General features: G+C 39.8%; 2 protein-coding genes across 8 annotated transcripts; both read left to right on the forward strand.

Annotated features, from left to right (window-relative positions):
- The first annotated feature begins 757 nt into the window (after positions 1-757).
- smo (smoothened, frizzled class receptor) lies at positions 758-11,237 on the forward strand. Its single transcript, XM_042403898.1, has 12 exons — positions 758-2,046; positions 3,369-3,568; positions 3,888-4,097; positions 4,212-4,384; positions 4,664-4,883; positions 4,971-5,094; positions 5,224-5,316; positions 5,726-5,834; positions 6,231-6,416; positions 7,161-7,309; positions 8,151-8,285; positions 8,471-11,237. The coding sequence occupies exons 1-12, from the start codon at positions 1,737-1,739 to the stop codon at positions 9,091-9,093; spliced, it is 2,532 nt and encodes an 843-aa protein (XP_042259832.1). The 5' UTR covers positions 758-1,736; the 3' UTR covers positions 9,094-11,237.
- Positions 11,238-11,954: 717 nt separating this feature from the next.
- On the forward strand, positions 11,955-20,434 carry cax1 (cation/H+ exchanger protein 1). 7 transcript variants are annotated; one of them, XM_042403218.1, is made up of 20 exons: positions 11,955-12,151; positions 13,295-13,465; positions 13,576-13,706; positions 14,346-14,454; positions 14,546-14,662; positions 14,765-14,826; positions 14,963-15,151; positions 15,271-15,456; positions 16,144-16,243; positions 16,516-16,657; positions 16,833-17,016; positions 17,286-17,385; positions 17,471-17,589; positions 17,961-17,998; positions 18,132-18,382; positions 18,711-18,847; positions 19,057-19,151; positions 19,444-19,522; positions 19,627-19,735; positions 20,009-20,434. In XM_042403218.1, the coding sequence occupies exons 1-20, from the start codon at positions 12,076-12,078 to the stop codon at positions 20,080-20,082; spliced, it is 2,469 nt and encodes an 822-aa protein (XP_042259152.1). In that variant the 5' UTR covers positions 11,955-12,075; the 3' UTR covers positions 20,083-20,434. The 7 variants fall into 7 exon arrangements, 6 of the variants coding, with proteins under 6 accessions (XP_042259152.1, XP_042259153.1, XP_042259154.1 ...); XM_042403219.1 differs by having other exon boundaries at positions 11,956-12,151; positions 18,714-18,847; XM_042403220.1 differs by having other exon boundaries at positions 11,956-12,151; positions 18,132-18,301.
- The last annotated feature ends 509 nt before the right edge of the window (positions 20,435-20,943 follow it).

The raw sequence follows: 20,943 nt of genomic DNA on the forward strand, positions 1-20,943 counted from the left end.
CATCAGAGAATAGTCCACACGCACAGTATCCACACAGTATGTTGTATGGCTATATCACAGTATTCTTTAATGTTATATATAATTTATAATATTGTATTATTCCTATATGATGTGTGTATATTACATATGCTGCCCATAAACTACTTAAATATGCTGTGTGTTTATGTATATCGTACTTTTTATTCATACTTACCACTACATTTATATTAATACACACATCATGGCTGCTGGAGTTGCAGAATTGGATTTATGAATTTCTTTTGCACAAATAGTTGCACAATTCATTTATTTAGTTTAATGTATTATAGCTTTTCATTGTCATCGCTTTCATTTTTGACATAAGAATTCTTATTCAAAGATGGTGATATACATATAGGTTTGTCATCTTAAGAAAATGTACAGCATCAGCAAACTTTTATTCAAATTTGGGGTAAGACTTTACTCTAACTCCCCCTATTTAGCATTTATAAGTAGTATTCAAACATTTAATAAATTATCTTTAACACGCTAAAATGTAGTTGTTAGCAGATATAAGTGTCGACAACTGCAACTCCTTCTGTGGGCTCCCAACTGGTGAACAAAACAAATAATAAATGACAACATGGTAAAACACAGTTGTATTAGTATGAAATATGTTTTCATAGGACAAGTTATAATTGCCAACAAATACTGGACATTACCAAACATTTAAAATGTCCTTATATCTGCATGTTTGTATACTGCTTATAAATACTAAATAGGGGGACTTAAAGTGTTAAAGTGAAATTTGTCTATTGTTTATTGTTCATTGTAGCACCTTTATATTATTTCAGTGCAGTGGTACCCAAAACTGGATCCGAGCACCGGTTAGTGTTCTTGAGGAGTTTCATAAAAATAAGAAACAATTACACCTCACTCTCTTGAAGTTGTCACTCAAGACAAGCTGTATCAGATCCCATTTGTGTTATGACTCTACACAAACTAGAAGAATCTTCTCACAGGGGAGCAAACCTATCAGACGAGGCTCTGTGTTGTTTTGGGGGGTCTTTGAGATGAGAAACTTTGAGAAGGGCCTGCCATAAGGCACATTCTTCCACTTGCAGAGGGGGGATGGGAGGGGAGGTTTTGTTGCTCTGGCTCTCCCCCACCATGTGCATACCAGAGACAAAAATCAACCAGACAGACACAGAGCTGCAACTGAGGAACACAACAAAGCCTCAGAAACCACTCATCAAAAACCTCACCGGGAGAAGAATCACTTCATGGGACGTGCAGAGAAATACAGCATAATTATCATCTTATTTATTTTTCTGCAAGCTAAAAAAGGGGGGGCGCGTGGAGAAGTGGGTGGTGCATCTGAGCTAGAGATCCTATTACAGAGATCCAGACTTTTTCATGGCAAGATTTTTGGAAGTGGGGGGAGGGCAAATCTGTAACCTTCTCGGCCTGATGTCTTTTTCATACCAAGCCTAATCGGCTCAAATCTATACTTTATATGGTTTTGAGCTGATGATGCGTTTTTTCTTTATTTGAAGACAGTTTTTGGAGGGACTGTCGTTTGGATAATGAAGGAATTCAGGAGGATCCAGCAAGCATCGGACGAGAAGTGCAGAATAAAAAAGTTTGGGAGGACTGCGAGAAAACTTTGAAGCGCCCCGCAGCTTTTCTTCACCATGCCGCGTTTGGAAACTTATTTGGAATCTAATGAAGAAAACTTCCGCTTTGGGTTTATTGGGAAACAGGATCATTAAAGTGCTATGGTAGAAAGTCAGCTTATTTTTGCACAGTTGAATCTCTCTCCCAAGATGTCTTCCCAGGGTTGGAGCCCCATTGTTGGATTTTACGGGATGCTTTGCGTCTGGGCTGCCTGGCTTTCCGGCTATGAGGCGGTGTTGTCTCCAAACGGGACGATATTTGAGGACAACTGCAAGAAAACGACAACTTGCGAGGCACTTAAATACAACACATGTCTTGGGTCACCTTTACCGTATACGCATACTTCTCTGATCCTGGCGGAGGACTCCAGCACACAAGAAGAGGCTTTTGAGAAGTTGACCATGTGGTCTGGTAAGAATTAATGGGTTCAAGAAAAAACTAAAAGATGCTTTTTCACATTATATAGCCTATAGGCTGTAGGAAGAAGAGAGATAATCCATTTAGAAAACCACAGAGGCAAAATAAATCTCAGTTACAGTAAATTACAGGACAAAAATGCCAAAAAATAATGCATTCAGGTCATTAATTAAATTTGGGGAGTGATATTAAGCACTATAACTTCACTATGCATCCTCTATGTACTTAATTTAGGAATTAGAGCTTTCATGCGTTTAATCTGTTGTAATTAAATAATAAATAAATGCGTAAATAAACATGCAGTGGGATCAATTTTGATAAATGAACCAGACTGTCATTAAAATATCCTGTATTAATTGTTTTTAATGTGATGATAATGTTTATTGGTATGACAATGGGACTGATGAGAAGTCCTCATTGGGTAGAGATAGGAAGAGAGCCTCAGGAAATGAAGGGTTAAAAGCCATTAAAGGCAACAAAAGGAATCACCCATAGGTGTTAGCCAGCAAACAATGGGTGAGTCTCACTAATAAAAGGTTTTTAGATATTCTGCAAGAGGCCTTTCACATAGATAAGCACCCACTAATGAACTGTCAGACGCAGGTCATTGGCTCACAGGTGTCAAGGTCTTCCAAATTGTCTTAGGTGAGATCCTCATTTGTATTGTTGGATATGGAGGAGAGAGGATTGTATGATCCATTCAGATCATTTTTCTCAGTATGCACATTCTGTAGGAGAGAAAGAATAGTCATGCCATACTATGCCTTGATTTTGCAGTAGCTTGAATCACATGTTTTTGTCTGAGTAAGACCTGCTTTTGACTGCTTTGAACCTGCTTTTAGAATCTACTTTAATTGGAGCTTAAACAATCAGTTTATTCATAATTATCAATAGACACAGTAGCTACTGTGATGATGGATTATTTTTTGGACAGTTGGCAAGACAAAATAAGACAATGGATGAAGTCACCTCCTTACAGACCAAACTAATCATTGGTTAACAGGGAAAATAAATCAAATTAATTGACAATGAAAACAATCATTATTTGCAGCCTAAATAGAGACATTCTATCCTGTCTTGCATTCTTATGGCAATCATCATAAGTAAAAAACATTTGTTAATGTCATTTCCAAAACACTATATTGTGCTAATCAATCATATTCATTATCAAGTCTGTAAAATTATAATGTTGCTGTGAGGACACAAATGATAATCATTACTGCCATCACATGCTGATAAATCTTGCATATGTCATGTGTATCTCATGATTCATTTCAACGTTTTTTATTTTAAGGTGTAATGTTTTTACTTTCTAGGTTTGCGGAATGCTCCTCGCTGCTGGTCAGTCATCCAGCCTTTGCTCTGTGCCGTCTACATGCCAAAATGTGAGAACGGTCGAGTTGAGCTGCCCAGTCAGAGTCTGTGTCTGGCTACACGTAGGCCCTGCAGCATCGTGGACCAGGAAAGAGGCTGGCCCAACTTCCTCACATGTGACAAATTCCCTGTGGGCTGCCCGGTACGCAACAACACGCTTTATTGTTATGTAATGTCTTGTGGTACTTACTTGGTCCCTTTAGGGAAACGTCTCTTTTCATTGCAAGATCAGAGGTGAGGTTCAACCAGAGAACAGCCACCTTGGACTTTATAGCAGAGTGCATGCAAAAATTGTCCATTCATTGATTATTTGATCAACAGAAAATTAACTTTGTTAATATATGTGTCCACATATGAAGTAAAAGTACCAAACATTTACTGGCTGTAGCTTCACTAAATCACAGAGTTGTTGTAAAGTTTAATTACAAGCTCAAGTTTTCTCTTGTGTCCTCCGTATGCAGAATGAGGTGCAGAAGCTGAAGTTCAACATGTCAGGGCAGTGCGAAGCCCCCCTAGTGAAGACGGAAATTCAGTCGAGTTGGTACAAGGATGTGGAGGGCTGCGGCATCCAGTGCGACAACCCTCTCTTCACTGAAGAAGAGCACAATGACATGCACGCCTACATCGCTTACTTTGGAACCATCACGCTCCTCTGCACCTTCTTCACCCTGGTGAGTTATAATTACTGCACCCATTATTCTGTTTTTTCACTTTTCGGCACTGATGAACTTCATATTTCTCTTTTCAACTCCCCTGTCTGACTTTGACCGTTTCACTTGTTTCAGGCCACATTTCTTGCTGATTGGAAGAACTCCAACCGTTATCCGGCTGTCATTCTCTTCTACATCAACGCCTGTTTCTTCGTGGGCAGTATCGGCTGGCTGGCCCAATTCCTGGATGGAGCACGCAAGGAGATTGTGTGCAAGAGTGACAACACCATGCGACTTGGGGAACCGTCGTAAGTGAATATTCTAAACCCATCAGTCATGACATTAGATTACATTACAGTCATATCTCCACGCTGCTTAAATACGTTTTTTTTAACATGTTCATGGTGAAGTACTAAGTGGTTTATTAAGCAATTAATTATTGTAATGATTCCTTTTTGTCATGTCTGTCAGCAAATAACTCATATTTCTGTTTTCTTTTATGTGCCTTTAGACAAAAGTAAACCAGACAAAGCATGAAAAAAAAAACAACTGAAAAGTCCCCTCTCCTGATGTGTCGTTCTCCACAGGTCATCAGAGACGCTGTCATGCGTCACCATCTTCATCATCGTTTACTACTCCCTGATGTCAGGCGTGATTTGGTTCGTCATGCTCACTTATGCTTGGCACACGTCATTCAAAGCTTTGGGCACCACCCACCAGCCGCTGTCTGGTCGGACCTCTTACTTCCACATGGTCACCTGGTCCATCCCCTTCGTCCTCACTGTGGCCATCCTGGCTATAGCTGAGGTGTGTAGGGAGCCATAAATACTTTTTGCTTTCAGTATTATAACATAGTTACTTTTCTTAATCTCTGTGTTATATGGTGCTCCACAGGTGGATGGAGACTCAGTAAGTGGGATCTGTTTTGTGGGCTACAAAAACTACAGATACCGTGCTGGGTTTGTGCTAGCACCCATTGGAGTAGTGCTTGTTGTCGGAGGCTACTTTCTCATTCGGGGTGAGTAGCTTAAAGATCAGTGACACATTTATAGCAACAGCTTAGTTTGGTTATGTTTGACAAATAGCACAGTTACCCTTTTTTTTAGCTTTGAAGTGTTGCTCAAATTCAGTACATTTCTCTTTTCAGGGGTCATGACATTGTTTTCCATCAAGAGTAACCACCCAGGACTGTTGAGTGAGAAAGCGGCCAGCAAAATCAACGAAACAATGCTCAGACTTGGTATGTTTTGTCATCTGTTATCCATTACAATTTCACAACACACTGATGACCCAGGAAAAATAATAGTAAAAACGTTTTTCCCTCTCTTGTTTTGAGTCTGTATCGGCATGTCATTGGGAACACTAGACACAGAATGTAAACACTTTTGATGTGCCAGCCCATGGGAAATTCCTGTTTATAATGTCTTCTGCACAGGATGAGCTTGGATCATCCATCCTCTAATATCTCCAGGTCATGTCTTAGAAATGAGTTAAAGGAAAATAAGCAGGGTTTTACTCACTATTCCACTTTACCGTCCAACATTTTTCCATATCCTACTTAGGTATATTTTCCCTTGTGTATGAAGGGAATTGGGAGTGAGGCGTGTGTTATCTCATATCTAATTTTTTGTTGCGTTTGTCCTTGTCAGGAATATTTGGATTCCTCGCTTTTGGCTTTGTTTTCATCACCTTCGGCTGCCACTTCTACGACTTCTTCAACCAGGCTGAATGGGAGAGGAGCTTCAGAGAATATGTGCTGTGAGTTTTTTTCCCCGTATTTCTTCTTTAAGTGTCTGAAGTCCCTTGTTTTTCCACTATGCAGTAACAGAGTTTTACACCTGCCTGCTTCGGGTTTCAGCTTTGCACTGAAGCACACGCAGAAATCCACAATCTGATGCTGTTGAGACTCCAAACCGCTGCTCAACCGCTCAGCTTACAGCCATGAATGCAGCCCTATTTCTCCACAGTGTTGACACTGGCTGGATTGGAATTAATTTAGCCTCAAAAATGTAAACCACTTTCTCCTGGCCCAACAAGTAAAAGGCTGTCTTATTTACCAAATCAAGCATTTGAATGTACCTCAGTCATATAGCAAGAAAGTGTGGGAGGCACACATGGCATGGTCATGACATAGATGTTTGATATTTTCAACAGGTGTGAAGCAAATGTGACAATCGCCTCTCAGACCAACAAGCCAATCCCAGAATGCACCATTAAGAACCGGCCCAGTCTGATGGTGGAGAAAATCAACCTGTTCTCCATGTTTGGGACAGGCATTGCTATGAGCACATGGGTCTGGACCAAAGCCACCATCCTCATCTGGAAACGCACCTGGTGCAAGTAAGCAAACATGAAATGAAGTTGAAACTATCTTTTGGCTGTGTATTGTATTTTTAATTTAGAAAGAAGTGTTGGAAAATTAAGTGCTGAAGATTGTATTTTATGAAATCTGTGCAGGAGATGTTTCTGCCCTTGAAATACTCTCTCACAATCTCTTTACATTGCCCGTGTTCACATCATGGTTGTGTGTCTGTCCACATCCATATATGGTTTTGAAGATATGATGACAGTGTGGGAAAAGTCTAATTTTTATGCACCCAGAAATGCACAAACTAAATAGTGTTTCCCAGCAAAACATCTTTTTAAATAATTGGGGATTTTCACTTAATCATTTTAAAGCGTGGAAGCATAAATTTTGTCAAAATCTTGCAGGGTGTCCCCAGTGTATGCAGTAATGTTGGCAGCGTTAATCCTCTCAAGGGCTCACTGTGACTTGGATTTGGACTCATAGGAATTTGTTTTGTTCCAGCTTTGAAAAAACTGCAATTCAGCTGCTTGGAATTATTGTTTTCAGTTTAGGCTTAAGACTGTCTTACCCAGAATGATGTAAAACATGTAGTACTTTTATTATCCAGCATGAGGAACCAGGACCAAATTGCGTCCTAAAAAATTAAATTTTTTGTGTTCTCAGAGAAAATCACACCCTCTCCTAATTGTTTAGGGAAATACACCGCCTCATGGACTGCTGTTACTTTCTGCCTCTCTCTAGCAGACATATTAATTGTGCTCATGTTCCTATGACAGGATTATTGGCCGTAGTGACAATGAACCCAAGAGGATCAAGAAGAGCAAGATGATTGCCAAGGCGTTTGCAATGAGAAAGGAGCTCCACAAGGACCCGGAGAAGGAGCTGTCGTTCAGTATGCACACTGTGTCTCATGACGGGCCAGTTGGTGAGTATTTCAGTCAAGCCATTAAAAAAATATAACTAAACTGCTCCTAATATCATAAATATAATTTTAGGATAAATAAGAGTTCATACAGAGAAGTGAACTCAACACTGACTTTTTTCAGGGCCCGTGAGTATTCACTACATTGTCCTGTGTAGCAAAAAACAACTGTGGTATAAGCACACTTCCACCTTGTGGTAAATATTTGAAACTGCAAAGACTAGAATTGGATTATTCATAGTCAGGATCATACCTCATGTTACAGTAATGTAATAATTGTGGAGGTTTTATTTGTAGGATATTCCCTGTTTCACCCTGACGTGAAAGGATCAGTTCACTCACATTACATAAAGACATTTTCTCAGCAATCTGCAGTGGGTTCTAGCCATGCAGGTAGTTTTGGTTTTATTTACCCAGGTTTTGAGATATCCATCTCTGAGATTCCTGCCACCACCCACAGCAATATGGGTGACAGGAATTAGTTTTGCAATGTAGGTGAATTGAGCTTAGTCATGTTCAGTAATTTATTTCAAAAACTGGCACCACGTGCAGTGAGGTAAGGATTTTTTAACCACTTTGTTCAAATTTGAGCTGAACAGATTTTCCATTGGCTTTTTTGTGGTAAAGAGACTTACGTGGTCAGGGACAACTGTTATGTCTGTAGCTAAGAACTGTGTGACACATTATTCTGTTCATGTAAGCTGTGAGGCTGCTGTGGCTGCCGTGCTTGTTTAGCTTGGAGCAGTTCAGAGTTATTGAGGCACTGCGGGGGAGCCTTGGATTTAAAGCTATCCTTAGTTGTCCCTAAATGAATAGTTTATGGTTTGTCTTTTCTCATTCATAGCTGGAATCAATTTTGAGATAAATGAGCCATCCAATGACATGTCATCAGCTTGGGCGCAGCACGTGACTAAGATGGTGGCCCGACGAGGTGCCATCCTGCCTCAGGATATCTCTGTTACTCCTACTGGTACACCAGGTGAGAGGCCATGACTGACATTATATATACAGCAATAAATATGCAGAGCATTTCAAATCACATGTTCCCTCCTTCCCTCTGCCCTTCCCTTTATCCTTCTTTACTTTTTTCTTTACACTTTTTTCATGTTCTCTCTACCAGAGAACTGTTGATTATCAATTTATTTTTTGTTATTTTCTCCACAGTGCCACCTCCAGAGGAGAGGAACAGGCTATGGATGGTGGAGGCTGAGATTTCACCAGAGATGATGAAGAGGAAAAAGAAGAAGAAGAAAAGGAAGAAGGAGGTACGTCCGGTGGAGGACGTGGTGGACCACCAGGCTTATCGCCAGCGTGAGTTTGGCCGCAGCTCAGTGCCCCGCCTGCCCAAGCTGCCCTGCCACCCGAGCCTAGTTGCCAATCTGCGGGAACAGCAGAGGCAACAGCAAAAGCTAGAGGAGGAAGTCCTGCCAGGGTCCTACCCAGACTTTCAACCCTCACACCCTCTGTCTTGTGAGGAGAGGTGTCCCTACCCGCCCTACCAGAGTAGCCGGAATCGGTACGACCGCAGCTTGCACTCCAACCCCCTGACCTTCAACGACCGCCCAGAGGATCTGGGCCTTGGCCCGCGCTGCCTCCCCCCAGCCTACACCTGTCAGCCCAGCGGATCCTCCCGCTACCCTGGGGAGATGGATCTCACCGAGGGGCTGTCAGAGAGGTTGGCCCATGTGGCTCGGGTACCAGCAGGCCGGAGGGCCGGCTATGGACCCATTCACTCCCGGACTAATCTAATGGAGGCAGAGCTTATGGATGCTGACTCTGACTTCTAAGAGCATAGCTCCATTATATTCTGGCGGTTGCTTTGTGGTACACAGACAGTAAGCTAGTAAAAGTGCTGGATACTTTCAAATTCTTACTAAGGTGCACCTAATTCCCAATTCCTGGAGGTGAAGATGGAACTAAGCTAGTCAGTTTTTTATTTTTATTTTTATTTTTTTTTGTTTTGTTGTTTTTTTCAGAAAAAGGAAAGGGATAAAGAGGAAAATATGTTGTGAATAAGTTAATGAAAATGTATGAAAAGTATTTTTATACGTTATTTGTGTCCAGTACAATTTCATTGGCAACTCCATGATGACAAGACAAATGAGGCAGCTAAACTGTACATGGCTTGAAACAATATAGATATCTTTATTCTGATTCCTATCAGCCCAGCCCTGCTTGTGACAAGATGAAACTCTATATGTGACGGGATTAGTCCTGTTGGTGTCAGACAAGTCAAGTTGTCAGTCAAAAATGTTGTCATAACTGCCAGTTGGCCCAGTCAATTTATTTGGGGGATTACCAGAAAGGACGCTACATTCTGAGGTCTAGGTACTATAATGCGACTATTTTTCAGTCAGTTGAACCTTAATCTTTGATTGACCACTTGTGTCATAAATATTTGAACTGTCCCAGTGCAGTAAAACATGACTCATGTGGTGAACTACACAGGTTAAAAAATGCTACGGGCAATTTGCAAAAAACTGTTTGTCCCAGGTCCTCTTTTGTATTATATTTTAATGTCTTTGAGGCTCCATTGCTGTCTTCCCACCACTATTTAGCCAATAATTACTTGTGTTTATGTACTAACCATTATCTCTATTGCTCTATTAATACTAATGTTACAACAGGTGTCTCAAACTGGTCTGATAGGATTTCCAGAGGTTTCTTTTAGAATTTGTAAAATACAATGAGACTTTCACTGAGGCCTGGATGTACAAAAAGAAAATGGTAAAAGTACATGGACAAAACACACTGTGAAGAGTTACTTATAATTAAAACTGAATAACCCCAATTATTACTTTGTCCTTACATTCCCTCATTTGGTCATTAACAAAGTGATAGTGGCATCATTTTGTCAAATAGATAGCTTTATTAAAAATTTCAAACTGTAATACACACTAATTATTTGCATACATTCTGTTGCCTCTGGTATTTTTTACCTGAAGAAAAAAAAACGTCCTCCTAGTTTTTTTTTAGACTGATTTGAATAGAATGGCCACCTTCTCTCAATGACTTCTCCTTGTATATTTCAGAGCAATGTTTCCCCCTAGTACAAGTATTTTTTTAAAAGGGTTATTTTTTTACAGCAGTATTTCTACTTTTTTTTTTATTCTGTTGTTCATATTCATCTAAACTGGGCTTCATGTGTGTTTCCTGTTCTCTTCAGTCCAGTTGAAAATCTTTTGTATCATGTTTCATACACTACAGTGGCCTTAAAAGTCTCTTTTTACCCCTTTTACCCCCATCTTCAGTCTCTCTTTCTAAGTGTGTGTACTGTATATAGGCTGTTTATAGATTTCTCACTAAGGGTATTATTTGTACAGATTTATATATCAAATCACTTGATTACTCTGCTGAGATGATAAATAAAAAGGGAAGAGTCAACTGTGCTATTAAAAGCTGTCACTGTACTTGTGCTGTAACCAAAATTTCCCCCTATATGTAATATCTCTCTTACTGTGGATAAATGATGCTAAAGTAGACTGTGATAGAACGCTTTTTAGCCACTGCAAGCTAGTTTGTCTAATGTACGTCCAGTTATTCATGTGAGATGTGTATGAGAGAGAATTATTTATGTTATCAGTAGCTGAGCTGGCTGCACCAAACTGCTCTGAATTCAACAATATAGTGAGATTGGCATCAGAAATAAAGCAGTACCCACCCAATAAGGCGATGTTAAAATATGATCAAGAAATTAAATGAAGAATTCTTTGGAAATTATTGAATTACTTGTCATGGCCTGAAAAGTGATAAATTCTGTTTTTGTAAGCTGTCAAAAGATTTAACAGCATGTCTTTGTGTGTTGCTTTATCTGTGTAGTCTCCCAACTGTGTAAAAAAACAAAACAAAAAAAAAAAACCGTTAACTGTCACTTATTGTGCAGCTGTACTTTTTTGTTTTTATATGTAAATAAACGTAATCCTACACTTTTTTTGCGTAACTGTGTTGCCATGTTGTCACACAGGTGCACATGCACCTGATGCTTTTTCTCCCATCACATTATTTATTGCAATTGTCACAACATGTGTGATGATGATACATTAACAGAAAACTATTAGGCATCATAATGAAATAAACAAAAAGGACATGACTCCACTTTTAGTTTGTTGATACAGTCAACATGGTAACAGGACAAAGGGTAAAAAATGATAATAAATATATAGAAAAATAACAAAAAAATCTTCAAACAAATCTCAGAGCATGCTAGCTGTATATGCACATTTCTTAGTGTTTATAAATTGGATAAACTCAAAATACTCCCTAAATTCAATCCTGAAAAGTTAGAATGGGCGAGACCTTGAGAACTTGGATTCATGGATGTGAAATTTTCCCAGAAAAATTAATAAATTGACGGTCCTGAACTTTCTGGTTTTTGTTTTCATAGTATAATGTTACATCCTTGGCTTCCACTTAATTGAATGGTTGGTTTGAGTGCCAAAATAATCCTGATGTATACTGACATTCATGTTTAGGTGTGTTTTTTCTGTTCTTCACTGCAACAATATGTTTTTATCAAAGTGTGAGATACATTAAATGAAGCAAAAAGTGTTACAACACCCGTGCTGGTACCACTCTCCATAATATTTCTTCAAAAAAACAAAACATGCAAATAAAAAAAGAAGAAGAAGAAGAAGACGTGCTCAATGGGGGCGGAGTTTGGACTGCACACTGCAGTGAGGGTGAAGGGACGGTAGACTTTATAAAGAAGTGATCCATGATGCACACATGATAGGCTACAGGAGTGATACACACAATAAACAGACACAAAAATGTCCCAAAAAAAGTCTTCACTGGTGACAGGTGACGTGGAGAGCCTGCGGAGAAGATCCGCAGCTGATTCCCAAGGTGAGACCAAACTTTGGCTTTTTCTTTCATGAAGTCGCACCCTGCGTTTGAATTTTAAAACCCACACCATCAAAAACGTTTATTGCTGTTTGTTCGTATGTTTCTTGGCTTGTTTTCGGGCTAATTTGTTTTTAAGTGTGGTCATCAAAATCACCTGTGGAGCAAAGCCTCTCTAGAAGATTGTTACTGAACTTTGTGCTTAAGAGTTAAAACAATTCTTTAAAGCTTTCTGTTTGACATTTCAGCTCCATTGAAGTCTTTCTATTCTTAGTATTATCACTGTTTGTTTGTGAAAATTATTATGAACCTCTAAACGTCACAAAGCAGACGTTTTTGAGGTGCCCCCATGTTCAGACAGGTAACCTGTAGATGAGGAATGTTACATCTTAGTGGATGATCACAACTTTGCAGTTATACTTGTACTCATTATGCTAGTTTGGTTGGTTGGTCTCATTATGAAGAAAGTTCAGTTAAAAATAAGACGACATCACATCATCTGACAACAACAATAAGATGAGAAGCCGCATATTGTTGTTGACCTTGATTCCTTAGCCAAGTTCTTTCATCTCTCCACAATTTATTATTGCTTTCATAGGGAATGCCACATGATTGTGGCGGGTTGCTGCAAGATCTAAGAAAGTTGTGAGCTCTCTACCAAAGTACCTAAAAGATAAATGTTATCAGGAGGCATCAGGAAACATTTTTAATGTGCAAGTCAGTACCTTTGGCTTCCAGTCTATTTTTTATCAAACATAGAGACTGACAGTTAAGACAGGAGTAGAAAAGTTTCTCATCCGCATCATAAGCAGTTGGACTATATCCAGTATAACCAGCATGCTTCTATTTTTAATTTCAAAGCATAGCAGTGTCAGCTAGCTTTTCTTATCTCTATGTGTTGCAATGCATTGATAATGTGATCAGTTTTGGCAGGCAGCAGTTGACAGACTGGGGGGAGAGGGGACACTGCATGACTCTCAGGAGGTTTTTGTTAGTCACACACACATTTTTATAGGGCAGCTGGAGGGCGTTGGCCCTAGGCTTGATTCTTTACCGTTGTGACTCTTAATTTTTGCATTTGCATCATGTCAAAATCTTGCTTCATGTACTCCATAACTCTGTTCTCTGTGATGTTTTCTTATTCAGATAACTATGCGGATCCTGAGCAGCATCACCGGTTTCCACGGCGACATTCCCAAACTGATAGACTCGGCCCGCAGCATCCAGAACTAGGTGGAGTAGAGACTCCTTCCCCAGATGCTTCTTCTCACCACTTCTGCCACTACACACCAAAATGTTTCCTCACTGTCCACAGAGGTGAGTGAGGCCTCACACAACCAAGTATCCTGTAGATACAAAGATATTGATATTGATAAAACCACATCTTGGCATGTGGAAGAGCTTTCTAACAGTCGTAATCCACACAGGAGGCCATGGCACCTCAGCGCGGTCGACTCCGTCACAGTATGGGGAGGATGGTTGGGATGAAGGCACCTCTAAGACAACAATCAGAGCTGAGAATGAAGTGGAGGCCCACAGGGAGGCCAACAACTACAGGGTGACAATTTCTCCCCTACACATAATCAACATTTTCAGTTTTATTCAGGGTAGAATTTGAGAAGGACTTGATTTGATTTGAAAATCCTAGGATGTCTTTGTAGATTTGATTAAATTCAGTGTTTCTCAAAATGTAGGCGGTCCCCCTCCAGGGGCGTAGAAGCATTGCAGGTGCTGCCTGCATCACTGGAGGGAAAAATGTGGAGTTAAACTTAATTCAAATCAGATTCAGGTGGGAACAATACAAGATTGCTTTCACACTAGCAAGCCTGTTGATTCAGGTTAGCAAGAATTATTCAAATATTCACGTTTTACCGCAAGGAAAAGGAAAAACAGGTGATGCTCATCAACCAAACTTGTCAAAGTCAAGAATAAGCAATGGGGAATAATTTCCTCTTGCGTCTAAAAACATTGTTCTTGGCAATCTCGATAACATTCAACTTGGCTGTGTTAATTCAAATTTAATTGGTTTACAGGCGGCATGACATTTTCTTTATGCTCTAGAGGTGTATTAGTGATTTATCTCTATCAGTTTTAAGATATTGTGATGGTTCTATTTAGCACTTGTTCGTGCTTGTGCTCATTTTCATTGTTGATGTAACATGTTTTTAATGTAGAAATACTTTTTTTTTTTTTTCAGTTTGGCTTCAGAAAGTGGAAGGGCAATGTAACAGAAAGGCCCATTGAAGACAGATCAGACATCGTCAAAGAGCTCTACTCTGATCTGAGCATTGTTAAGCCTCGAGAAGGTCTCTTTCTCTTTAATTCAGTTTATGATTAAGAACTGCATGCAGTTTCTGGAAAGCAATAACATATTTTAATTTCTTTTTTTTCTTTCAGGCTCTGTGCTCACCTTTGGGAACATAATTTATGTGTTTTTATTCGGATGGTGGATCTCTTTAATCTACCTCCTCATTAGCCCCTTGATGTTTCTAACAATCATCTGTGCCCCTTATGGTTTGTATTCTGTACTGTGAACACCTGCGCCACTCAGTGTTGTAGTCTCCCCTCTGAAATGTAGAACATCATGTCACTTTGTGTTTGGCTTCTTGTTTTTAGGCAGACTTTGCTTAAAGATGGCTTGGTACTTCATTTGGCCATTTGGGAAGTCAGTAGAGAAGGTAAAATTATTATATGAAGTGTCCTAACTTTCCAATTAGTGTTATGTGTCATGGGATTCCAAAAATTATGTTCCTCACATGGTACCAATAGGCAAATATTCACCATGTCATGTTGTCATCTCTGGCTTTTTTTCAGGCTGGTGACGTAGTGAAGAGATCCATTGTGAAGCCCCCAAAGATTGAGGTAATACCCGAAGAGAGGGACTCTGAGGACAGTAAAGACCTTGTCAGGGATAAGGACTCCTCACCCCTTCTGGTGTCTTCCCCCATCCCTGTTGAGATCCCTGTCCCAGAACTACCAGCCAGACATACTTCCATACACTGGGTGAGGAAATGAGAATCATTTAATCACTTGCTGCAATGCATATTTATGCAGTATTTATTATGAATGATTTTATCTGTGTGTTGTGTTGTGTTGTTCCTGGTCACTGTCCTCCTCTATAGTGTCGCCTCAGCACTTACATTTGGCTGGTGCTGGGCTATCCTGTCCTGGCTGTGGTCCACGCCCTGGCCTGTGTGCTCTCCTGGCTGCTGGTCTTTACCATCCCTGTGTCCAAGATGAATGCTCGCACACTGAGCATTGTCCTGCTCATGGCACCAGAGGACGTTCAGATACACACACTGGAGAAGGTACAGGGTCATTTTCTGAAAAATGAGAAATGGTAAATAGATGTTAAAATAAGGAGCACAAGCATTTTTTTCCCCTTCCTTTCCCTTACTGGTCATGCTTGTCGAAAACACCAACGGCAAGATTTTTTATGGTACATACTTTTTTATAGCTTCCCTATTAGCTATGGTATTTAGCTACGGTGGCATTTATCTGAAGTGCTCCACTTGTTCCTGTGACTAATGGCTCTAACTGTTGCAGTGTGTAAAATGGACATTCTGATTAGTTCATCTTCTATGACTTTTCCTTAAAGGGTCAGTTCAGCCAAATCACAAAACATAGTTCTCACTAATTGCAAAGGTTTTGAGATATTTCGTTCTGATAGTGTGGACAGTTTTAATTTGGACTTTGATAGAAAACAGCTCCTTATGAAAATGACCAGAGCAACCAGGACATTGTTTAAGGTAAAACATGTTGCTGATAAGTTTTCAAAATGTGCTTTTAGCACCATAAATGAAATTAACGAGGCTGGAAGATATCTCAAAACCTCGGCACAACAAAACTATGTGTGTGGCTAGATACCACCAGAGCTAATTGGAGAAATGTGTTTTTTCCTCTGTTGATTTGTATAAACTTTTAAACCTCATCCATTAACTGGACGTTTACATCTAGTAAATACATTTGTTACTCTCATTTGTTCTCTTTTGCAGATGCGTGGCTGTGAGACCAGAGTTATCTTATGCTGTTACCAAGCATTCAATGTGTATTACTACAAATACACTGTCCAAGGAATCAACATTTTTGCTCTCAGTATCCTTTTTTAGGTTGTTAGAGCTAATTTGACGGAAGTTAGGGGCATAAAAAATACGAAGCTATAAATAACTCAGCTTATATTTAACATTTTTACCAGGGTGTAAAAGTGTAAAATTTATTCATCCATCACATACATCATTTCCAGTTACAGTACTATCACAGTTACTACCACATTTTGAGCAACCAGTATGCAACTAACTGAAGCTGCTGCAGTGACCAGCAGTCCACTGTCCATCTATTTGTTCTCCTTAAATCTATGTTCCCCACAGACTCGCTTCCAATGGTATTAATCACTCTGATTATTGGCTATGGTGACCACGACCATAATTACTTCAGCGCAGAAACAAAGTTTGCCTTGGCCATCACCTCCATCATTCCTCTATCCTACTATATCGGCATGGGTATAGCCAGGTACATTTTATTAGCATTTGTGTCCTTGGCCAGTAGATGAAGGAGAATGAAATGATCATTTTCAGACAGAATTACCACTTCTTAGCAGTGTGTATTAATACAAAAGGACAGATTCTGGAAGATGCATTGAATTGTATTTTGGTGGTTTTATCAATAACTGTGTGTGTTCCCACAGTGTTTCTGCACAGAGTAACTTTGCAGTGGGAGCGGTGGTAAACGCAACTTTTGGCTCCATCACAGAGATGACATTCTACATCACAGCACTGCTGCAAGGACAACGTGCTGCCACCAAATGTTACGAAGAAATTGTCAAAGCGGCCCTTACCGGGACCTTGCTGGGGTGTATATTGTTCATACCTGTGAGTGTCTGAGAAGGGCAGCTGAACACATCAGTTCACGTGCAGCATTATGATTATGGAGTTATGGAGTGTGGAGTTTCATTTTATTCCCTGAGTTGTGTGAATTTTCTCTTGAATGCTCTTTTCCTGACTTGTTATGGCTGCAGCAGCAGAAAGCCACACACTGATCTCACAAGTTCAGTTTTCACTATGAGATTCAAGTTGGGAAAAGGGAAGACAAATGCTCATATCAATGCACCCACTTCTTGTTGTTTGTGTCAACTGCGCAGGGTATCTGTATGATCATTGGGGGCATTAAACACAGGGAGCAACGATTTAACAGTCGTTCAGCCGGCGTGAGCTCCGCATTGCTCTTCATATCAATAGGAGGTATGTATTGCAACACTTTCTAAAACAATAACACCTCTACTGACAAATTCATAAAGCTCTAAACTTAACGTAATATTGTCCCCAGGTGTGTTTGCTCCCACCCTTTTCTCAAAGACCTTCGGTAATCTGGTGTGCGAGAGCTGCACCAATATTCCAGGCAATACCAGCGTGCCCTTCGTCTGCAAGGACTGTCACTATGACACGGTGGGTTAGCTTCTTCCACTTATGTATGACTTCCAGTTTGTGGTAGTGTGCTTGTAGAGCATAGAGTAAGCAACAAAGCAGCTTTGAGCAAGCTGAAGAACACTGTCACTAATTCTAGTTTGTAGGGGACAGTAGTGTAATTGATGTCAGGCAGTGCTTTCTCTGTCCTACATAGCTGTGATGTTTGTATTAACAGATTTCAGATGCTCCCACCGTGAAGATTAAATCATTATGGGTCCTGCAGCTGCTAAACGTAGAGGTTTTTACAGGGAAACATGTTAAATTGCTGTTGTCTTAACCTTATTTTAGATGATATTTAAAACTTTGCTTGTATGATTTTAATTTTCACCCTCATTCTTTCTTCTTAACAGAGTCAAACTGACCCACATTTGATTCTGTCCCATATTGAGTAAGTCCAGGTGCTACATACATATTTTTTTACTTTGCAACACTTTTTTCCAAAGTAATCAGGTCAACAAAATACGTCTAAGGATTAAAATAGTTTTCTGACTAATTACGCGATTTCTTTAATGTTATTCCAGGGCCCTGGTGTACACAATTTCTGTGCTGCTGCCTGCTGCATACCTGATAGGCCTCATCTTCACACTGAAGACCCACTCCCACATCTATGATATTCATATCAGCGATGGCCAAGGGGGCCACGCGCACGGTCAGTACGCACAAGAGGGTACCAGCACCCACCATCCCACGGGTGAGCTCCCCACTGGCCATCTACATGCTGCCAAGTCGTGTATTAATGCCAGCATTATTGCCACCAGCCACGTTGCAACAGGTGTGTGTGTGTGTTGTGCACGTTTTAATCATTCGGTTGAAGGAACAAGACATTAATGTGAAGCACTGACTGCCTGTTGCCTGCCTTATTAACCTGTTAACCTGTTGTGCATGTGAGTCACAGAAGTAACACACTGAGGTTAAGTTGTGCCTGTGCATGCCACTACTCTAAAGCATGAAGAACATAAATGCGGAAGAAAATCGATGAGAAGTTTAGACTTTGATCCTAACATATGTGAAAGAGGTGACAAACCCCCCTCAGCAGTGAGGTAAGTCATAAATAGTAAATTTGTGTTTTATGTTGGTCATCTTATAGTGTTTGTCATCAGCAGGTCACCATGTGGTCCACTGGTCCCGTTGGAGGGCTCTTGGAGTGCTGATTGTTGCCACAGTGCTGATGGCTTGCTGCGCTGACCTCAGCACTGAGAACATCGAGCCAATGCTGACCCACTCCACCATCTCCCAGGTATTCGAAATACTTCATTTTTAAACAGGAAGGGAAAATGCCCGTCTGATTCGCACTCAAATCGATTCAAGTTGAAATGGACAGCCTTGAAGGAACTGCATTCTTTATGGAGCCTAAGGGAGTCCAGTCTCTGGTTCATAATGTATTTTGGGCTTTTCTTGTCTTTCTCTGTGTTTCTTTGCACTGACTGCTATCCTCCTTTCTCACAGTACTTCATCGGCGTCACAGTGTTGGCTATGGTGCCTGAGCTTCCTGAGATTGTCAACGGGATCCAGTTTGCGCTGCAGAACAACATCAGCCTGAGGTGCAAGCACACTGTTCTGTTGTAGTATAATTTTAAGTCACTTAATTAAGGCACTCAATGGCCTTAATTTTGCACAATCATAAATATGCCAGGAACACAATAATTTGTACAAAAAAGGTGCATCTTACACGTGTAAACATTACTGCATGTAAGCATTTTCATTTAGTATTTGAATAGCATTAAAGTGTTGTAATATAGGGTTAAGGTTACCAATCAATATCAAGGATGAACTGAGCTTTTGTAAAGATGAGTATTACCGACATTTCAACTTGTAGATTTTTGCTGTTTGCAGCCTTGAAGTGGGCAGTTGCATAGCTGTGCAGGTCTGCATGATTCAAATTCCACTGCTCATCCTCTTCAATGCATTCTATGTAAGTAAAAAGGTTTGGTCAGTTTTTGTAGACTTTTTTTTTTCTTTTTGTATAATGATTTTTTTTTTTTACATCATGACTTTATGCATACTTCTTTTCTTCAGGATGTTGGATTCGTGCTTGTGTTCAGTGACGTTCATCTCTGGGCCAGCATCTTCAGTGTCATTCTGGTCAACTACATCTTCATGGATGGAAAATGTGACTATTTTCAGGGTAAGTCATAATTAAAAGATTTCTCCTTAGCAGTAAAGGACATTATCACTTCCAAGGCATCAACAGAGAATCTTATATGTGTTAGAAAAAGGTTTATACAACCAGTCAAATATACATGTGTCCCTCTAAGTCATACATATTCATGAGGTATCAAGAGACAAGAGTTTCTGTGGCCCTGTTTATTAGTCTGGCTGATAACTTCCTACTAGCAAAATGTTAAAGTCTGAATTCACATGTAGATTACTGCATATAATCATTTTGTTTTGTTTGCAGGCACTGCCCTAGTGGTGGTTTACCTCATCCTTCTGTCCCTTTACTACTTCGCTCCATCTCCACGCTCTTGTTGATCTGCTCGTCAAAGAAAAATCACAAAGCTCCAAAAATTGACGCCTCCTTACAAATACACAAACCCTGCATTGTCACGTGGTGTGGATCGTACATTGTCAGTGGCACAAAAATTGGGAATACAGTACAACTGGATTATTGAGATTAGAAATGCCACAGTGGAGCTGTAAATATTGATACTGAATGGTATTTTGTGTGCTTGAACATGGTTTCACACTTCCAGGTAAAAGTTTGATGACCTTTAAAATTGCTCTTGCATTTAAATGTAAATTTGTGCTATTTATTTTTGGCTCTGAATCATTGTAATATGTGGTTAATATTGGAGATAATAAATGCATCAATTTACAAACTGTCTATCATAGAGGACCTATCTTTTAACCAATGCTGCACTACCTAATAATCAACATGAATTTGTAGATACAACTTTTTTTTTTTTTACATAGACCACCATGATGTAGATTTGACTTTTCATTGCTGCTACATACTCTCCTATTATGTTCATTATTAGCATTTTAGCACATTTATTTATAGTCAACATGTCAAAAAGCATGCATGGTACTACATTAACTTGGTTTGCATTCTGAGAGGAAAAATGGGAACACAGCAATCCAATAACTCTCATATGCAGCACATTTCATGCAGTAATCATTTTAAAATAGGAAAAAAAACTTAATTGGATTTTAATTTTGTTATGTGTCATGCTAGATTATTAGTCAAGCAAAGGAATTAGGGGAACGGAGAACTATTTACAGAATACTTTATTGACAGAACTTCAACACAACATTCACACAAGCCTATTGTACATTTTAGTTGTCACCTTTTTAAAACTACATCGCAAAGTAAAGGTTTGATGACATTAATAT

This window comes from Thunnus maccoyii, chromosome 23 (assembly GCF_910596095.1).
Source record: "Thunnus maccoyii chromosome 23, fThuMac1.1, whole genome shotgun sequence".
In the NCBI taxonomy this organism is placed as follows: domain Eukaryota; kingdom Metazoa; phylum Chordata; class Actinopteri; order Scombriformes; family Scombridae; genus Thunnus; species Thunnus maccoyii.

Bases quoted from the DNA above. Each gene is read 5' to 3' on its own strand.
- cax1 (XM_042403218.1), top strand. From the start codon at position 12,076: ATGTCCCAAAAAAAGTCTTCACTGGTGACAGGTGACGTGGAGAGCCTG. The intron at 14,663-14,764 runs GTTTGTATTCTG...TCTTGTTTTTAG, and splicing joins AATCATCTGTGCCCCTTATG to GCAGACTTTGCTTAAAGATG. The intron at 15,457-16,143 runs GTACAGGGTCAT...TCTCTTTTGCAG, and splicing joins AGATACACACACTGGAGAAG to ATGCGTGGCTGTGAGACCAG.
- smo (XM_042403898.1), top strand. From the start codon at position 1,737: ATGGTAGAAAGTCAGCTTATTTTTGCACAGTTGAATCTCTCTCCCAAG. The intron at 5,317-5,725 runs GTATGTTTTGTC...TGTCCTTGTCAG, and splicing joins CGAAACAATGCTCAGACTTG to GAATATTTGGATTCCTCGCT. The intron at 7,310-8,150 runs GTGAGTATTTCA...TCTCATTCATAG, and splicing joins GTCTCATGACGGGCCAGTTG to CTGGAATCAATTTTGAGATA.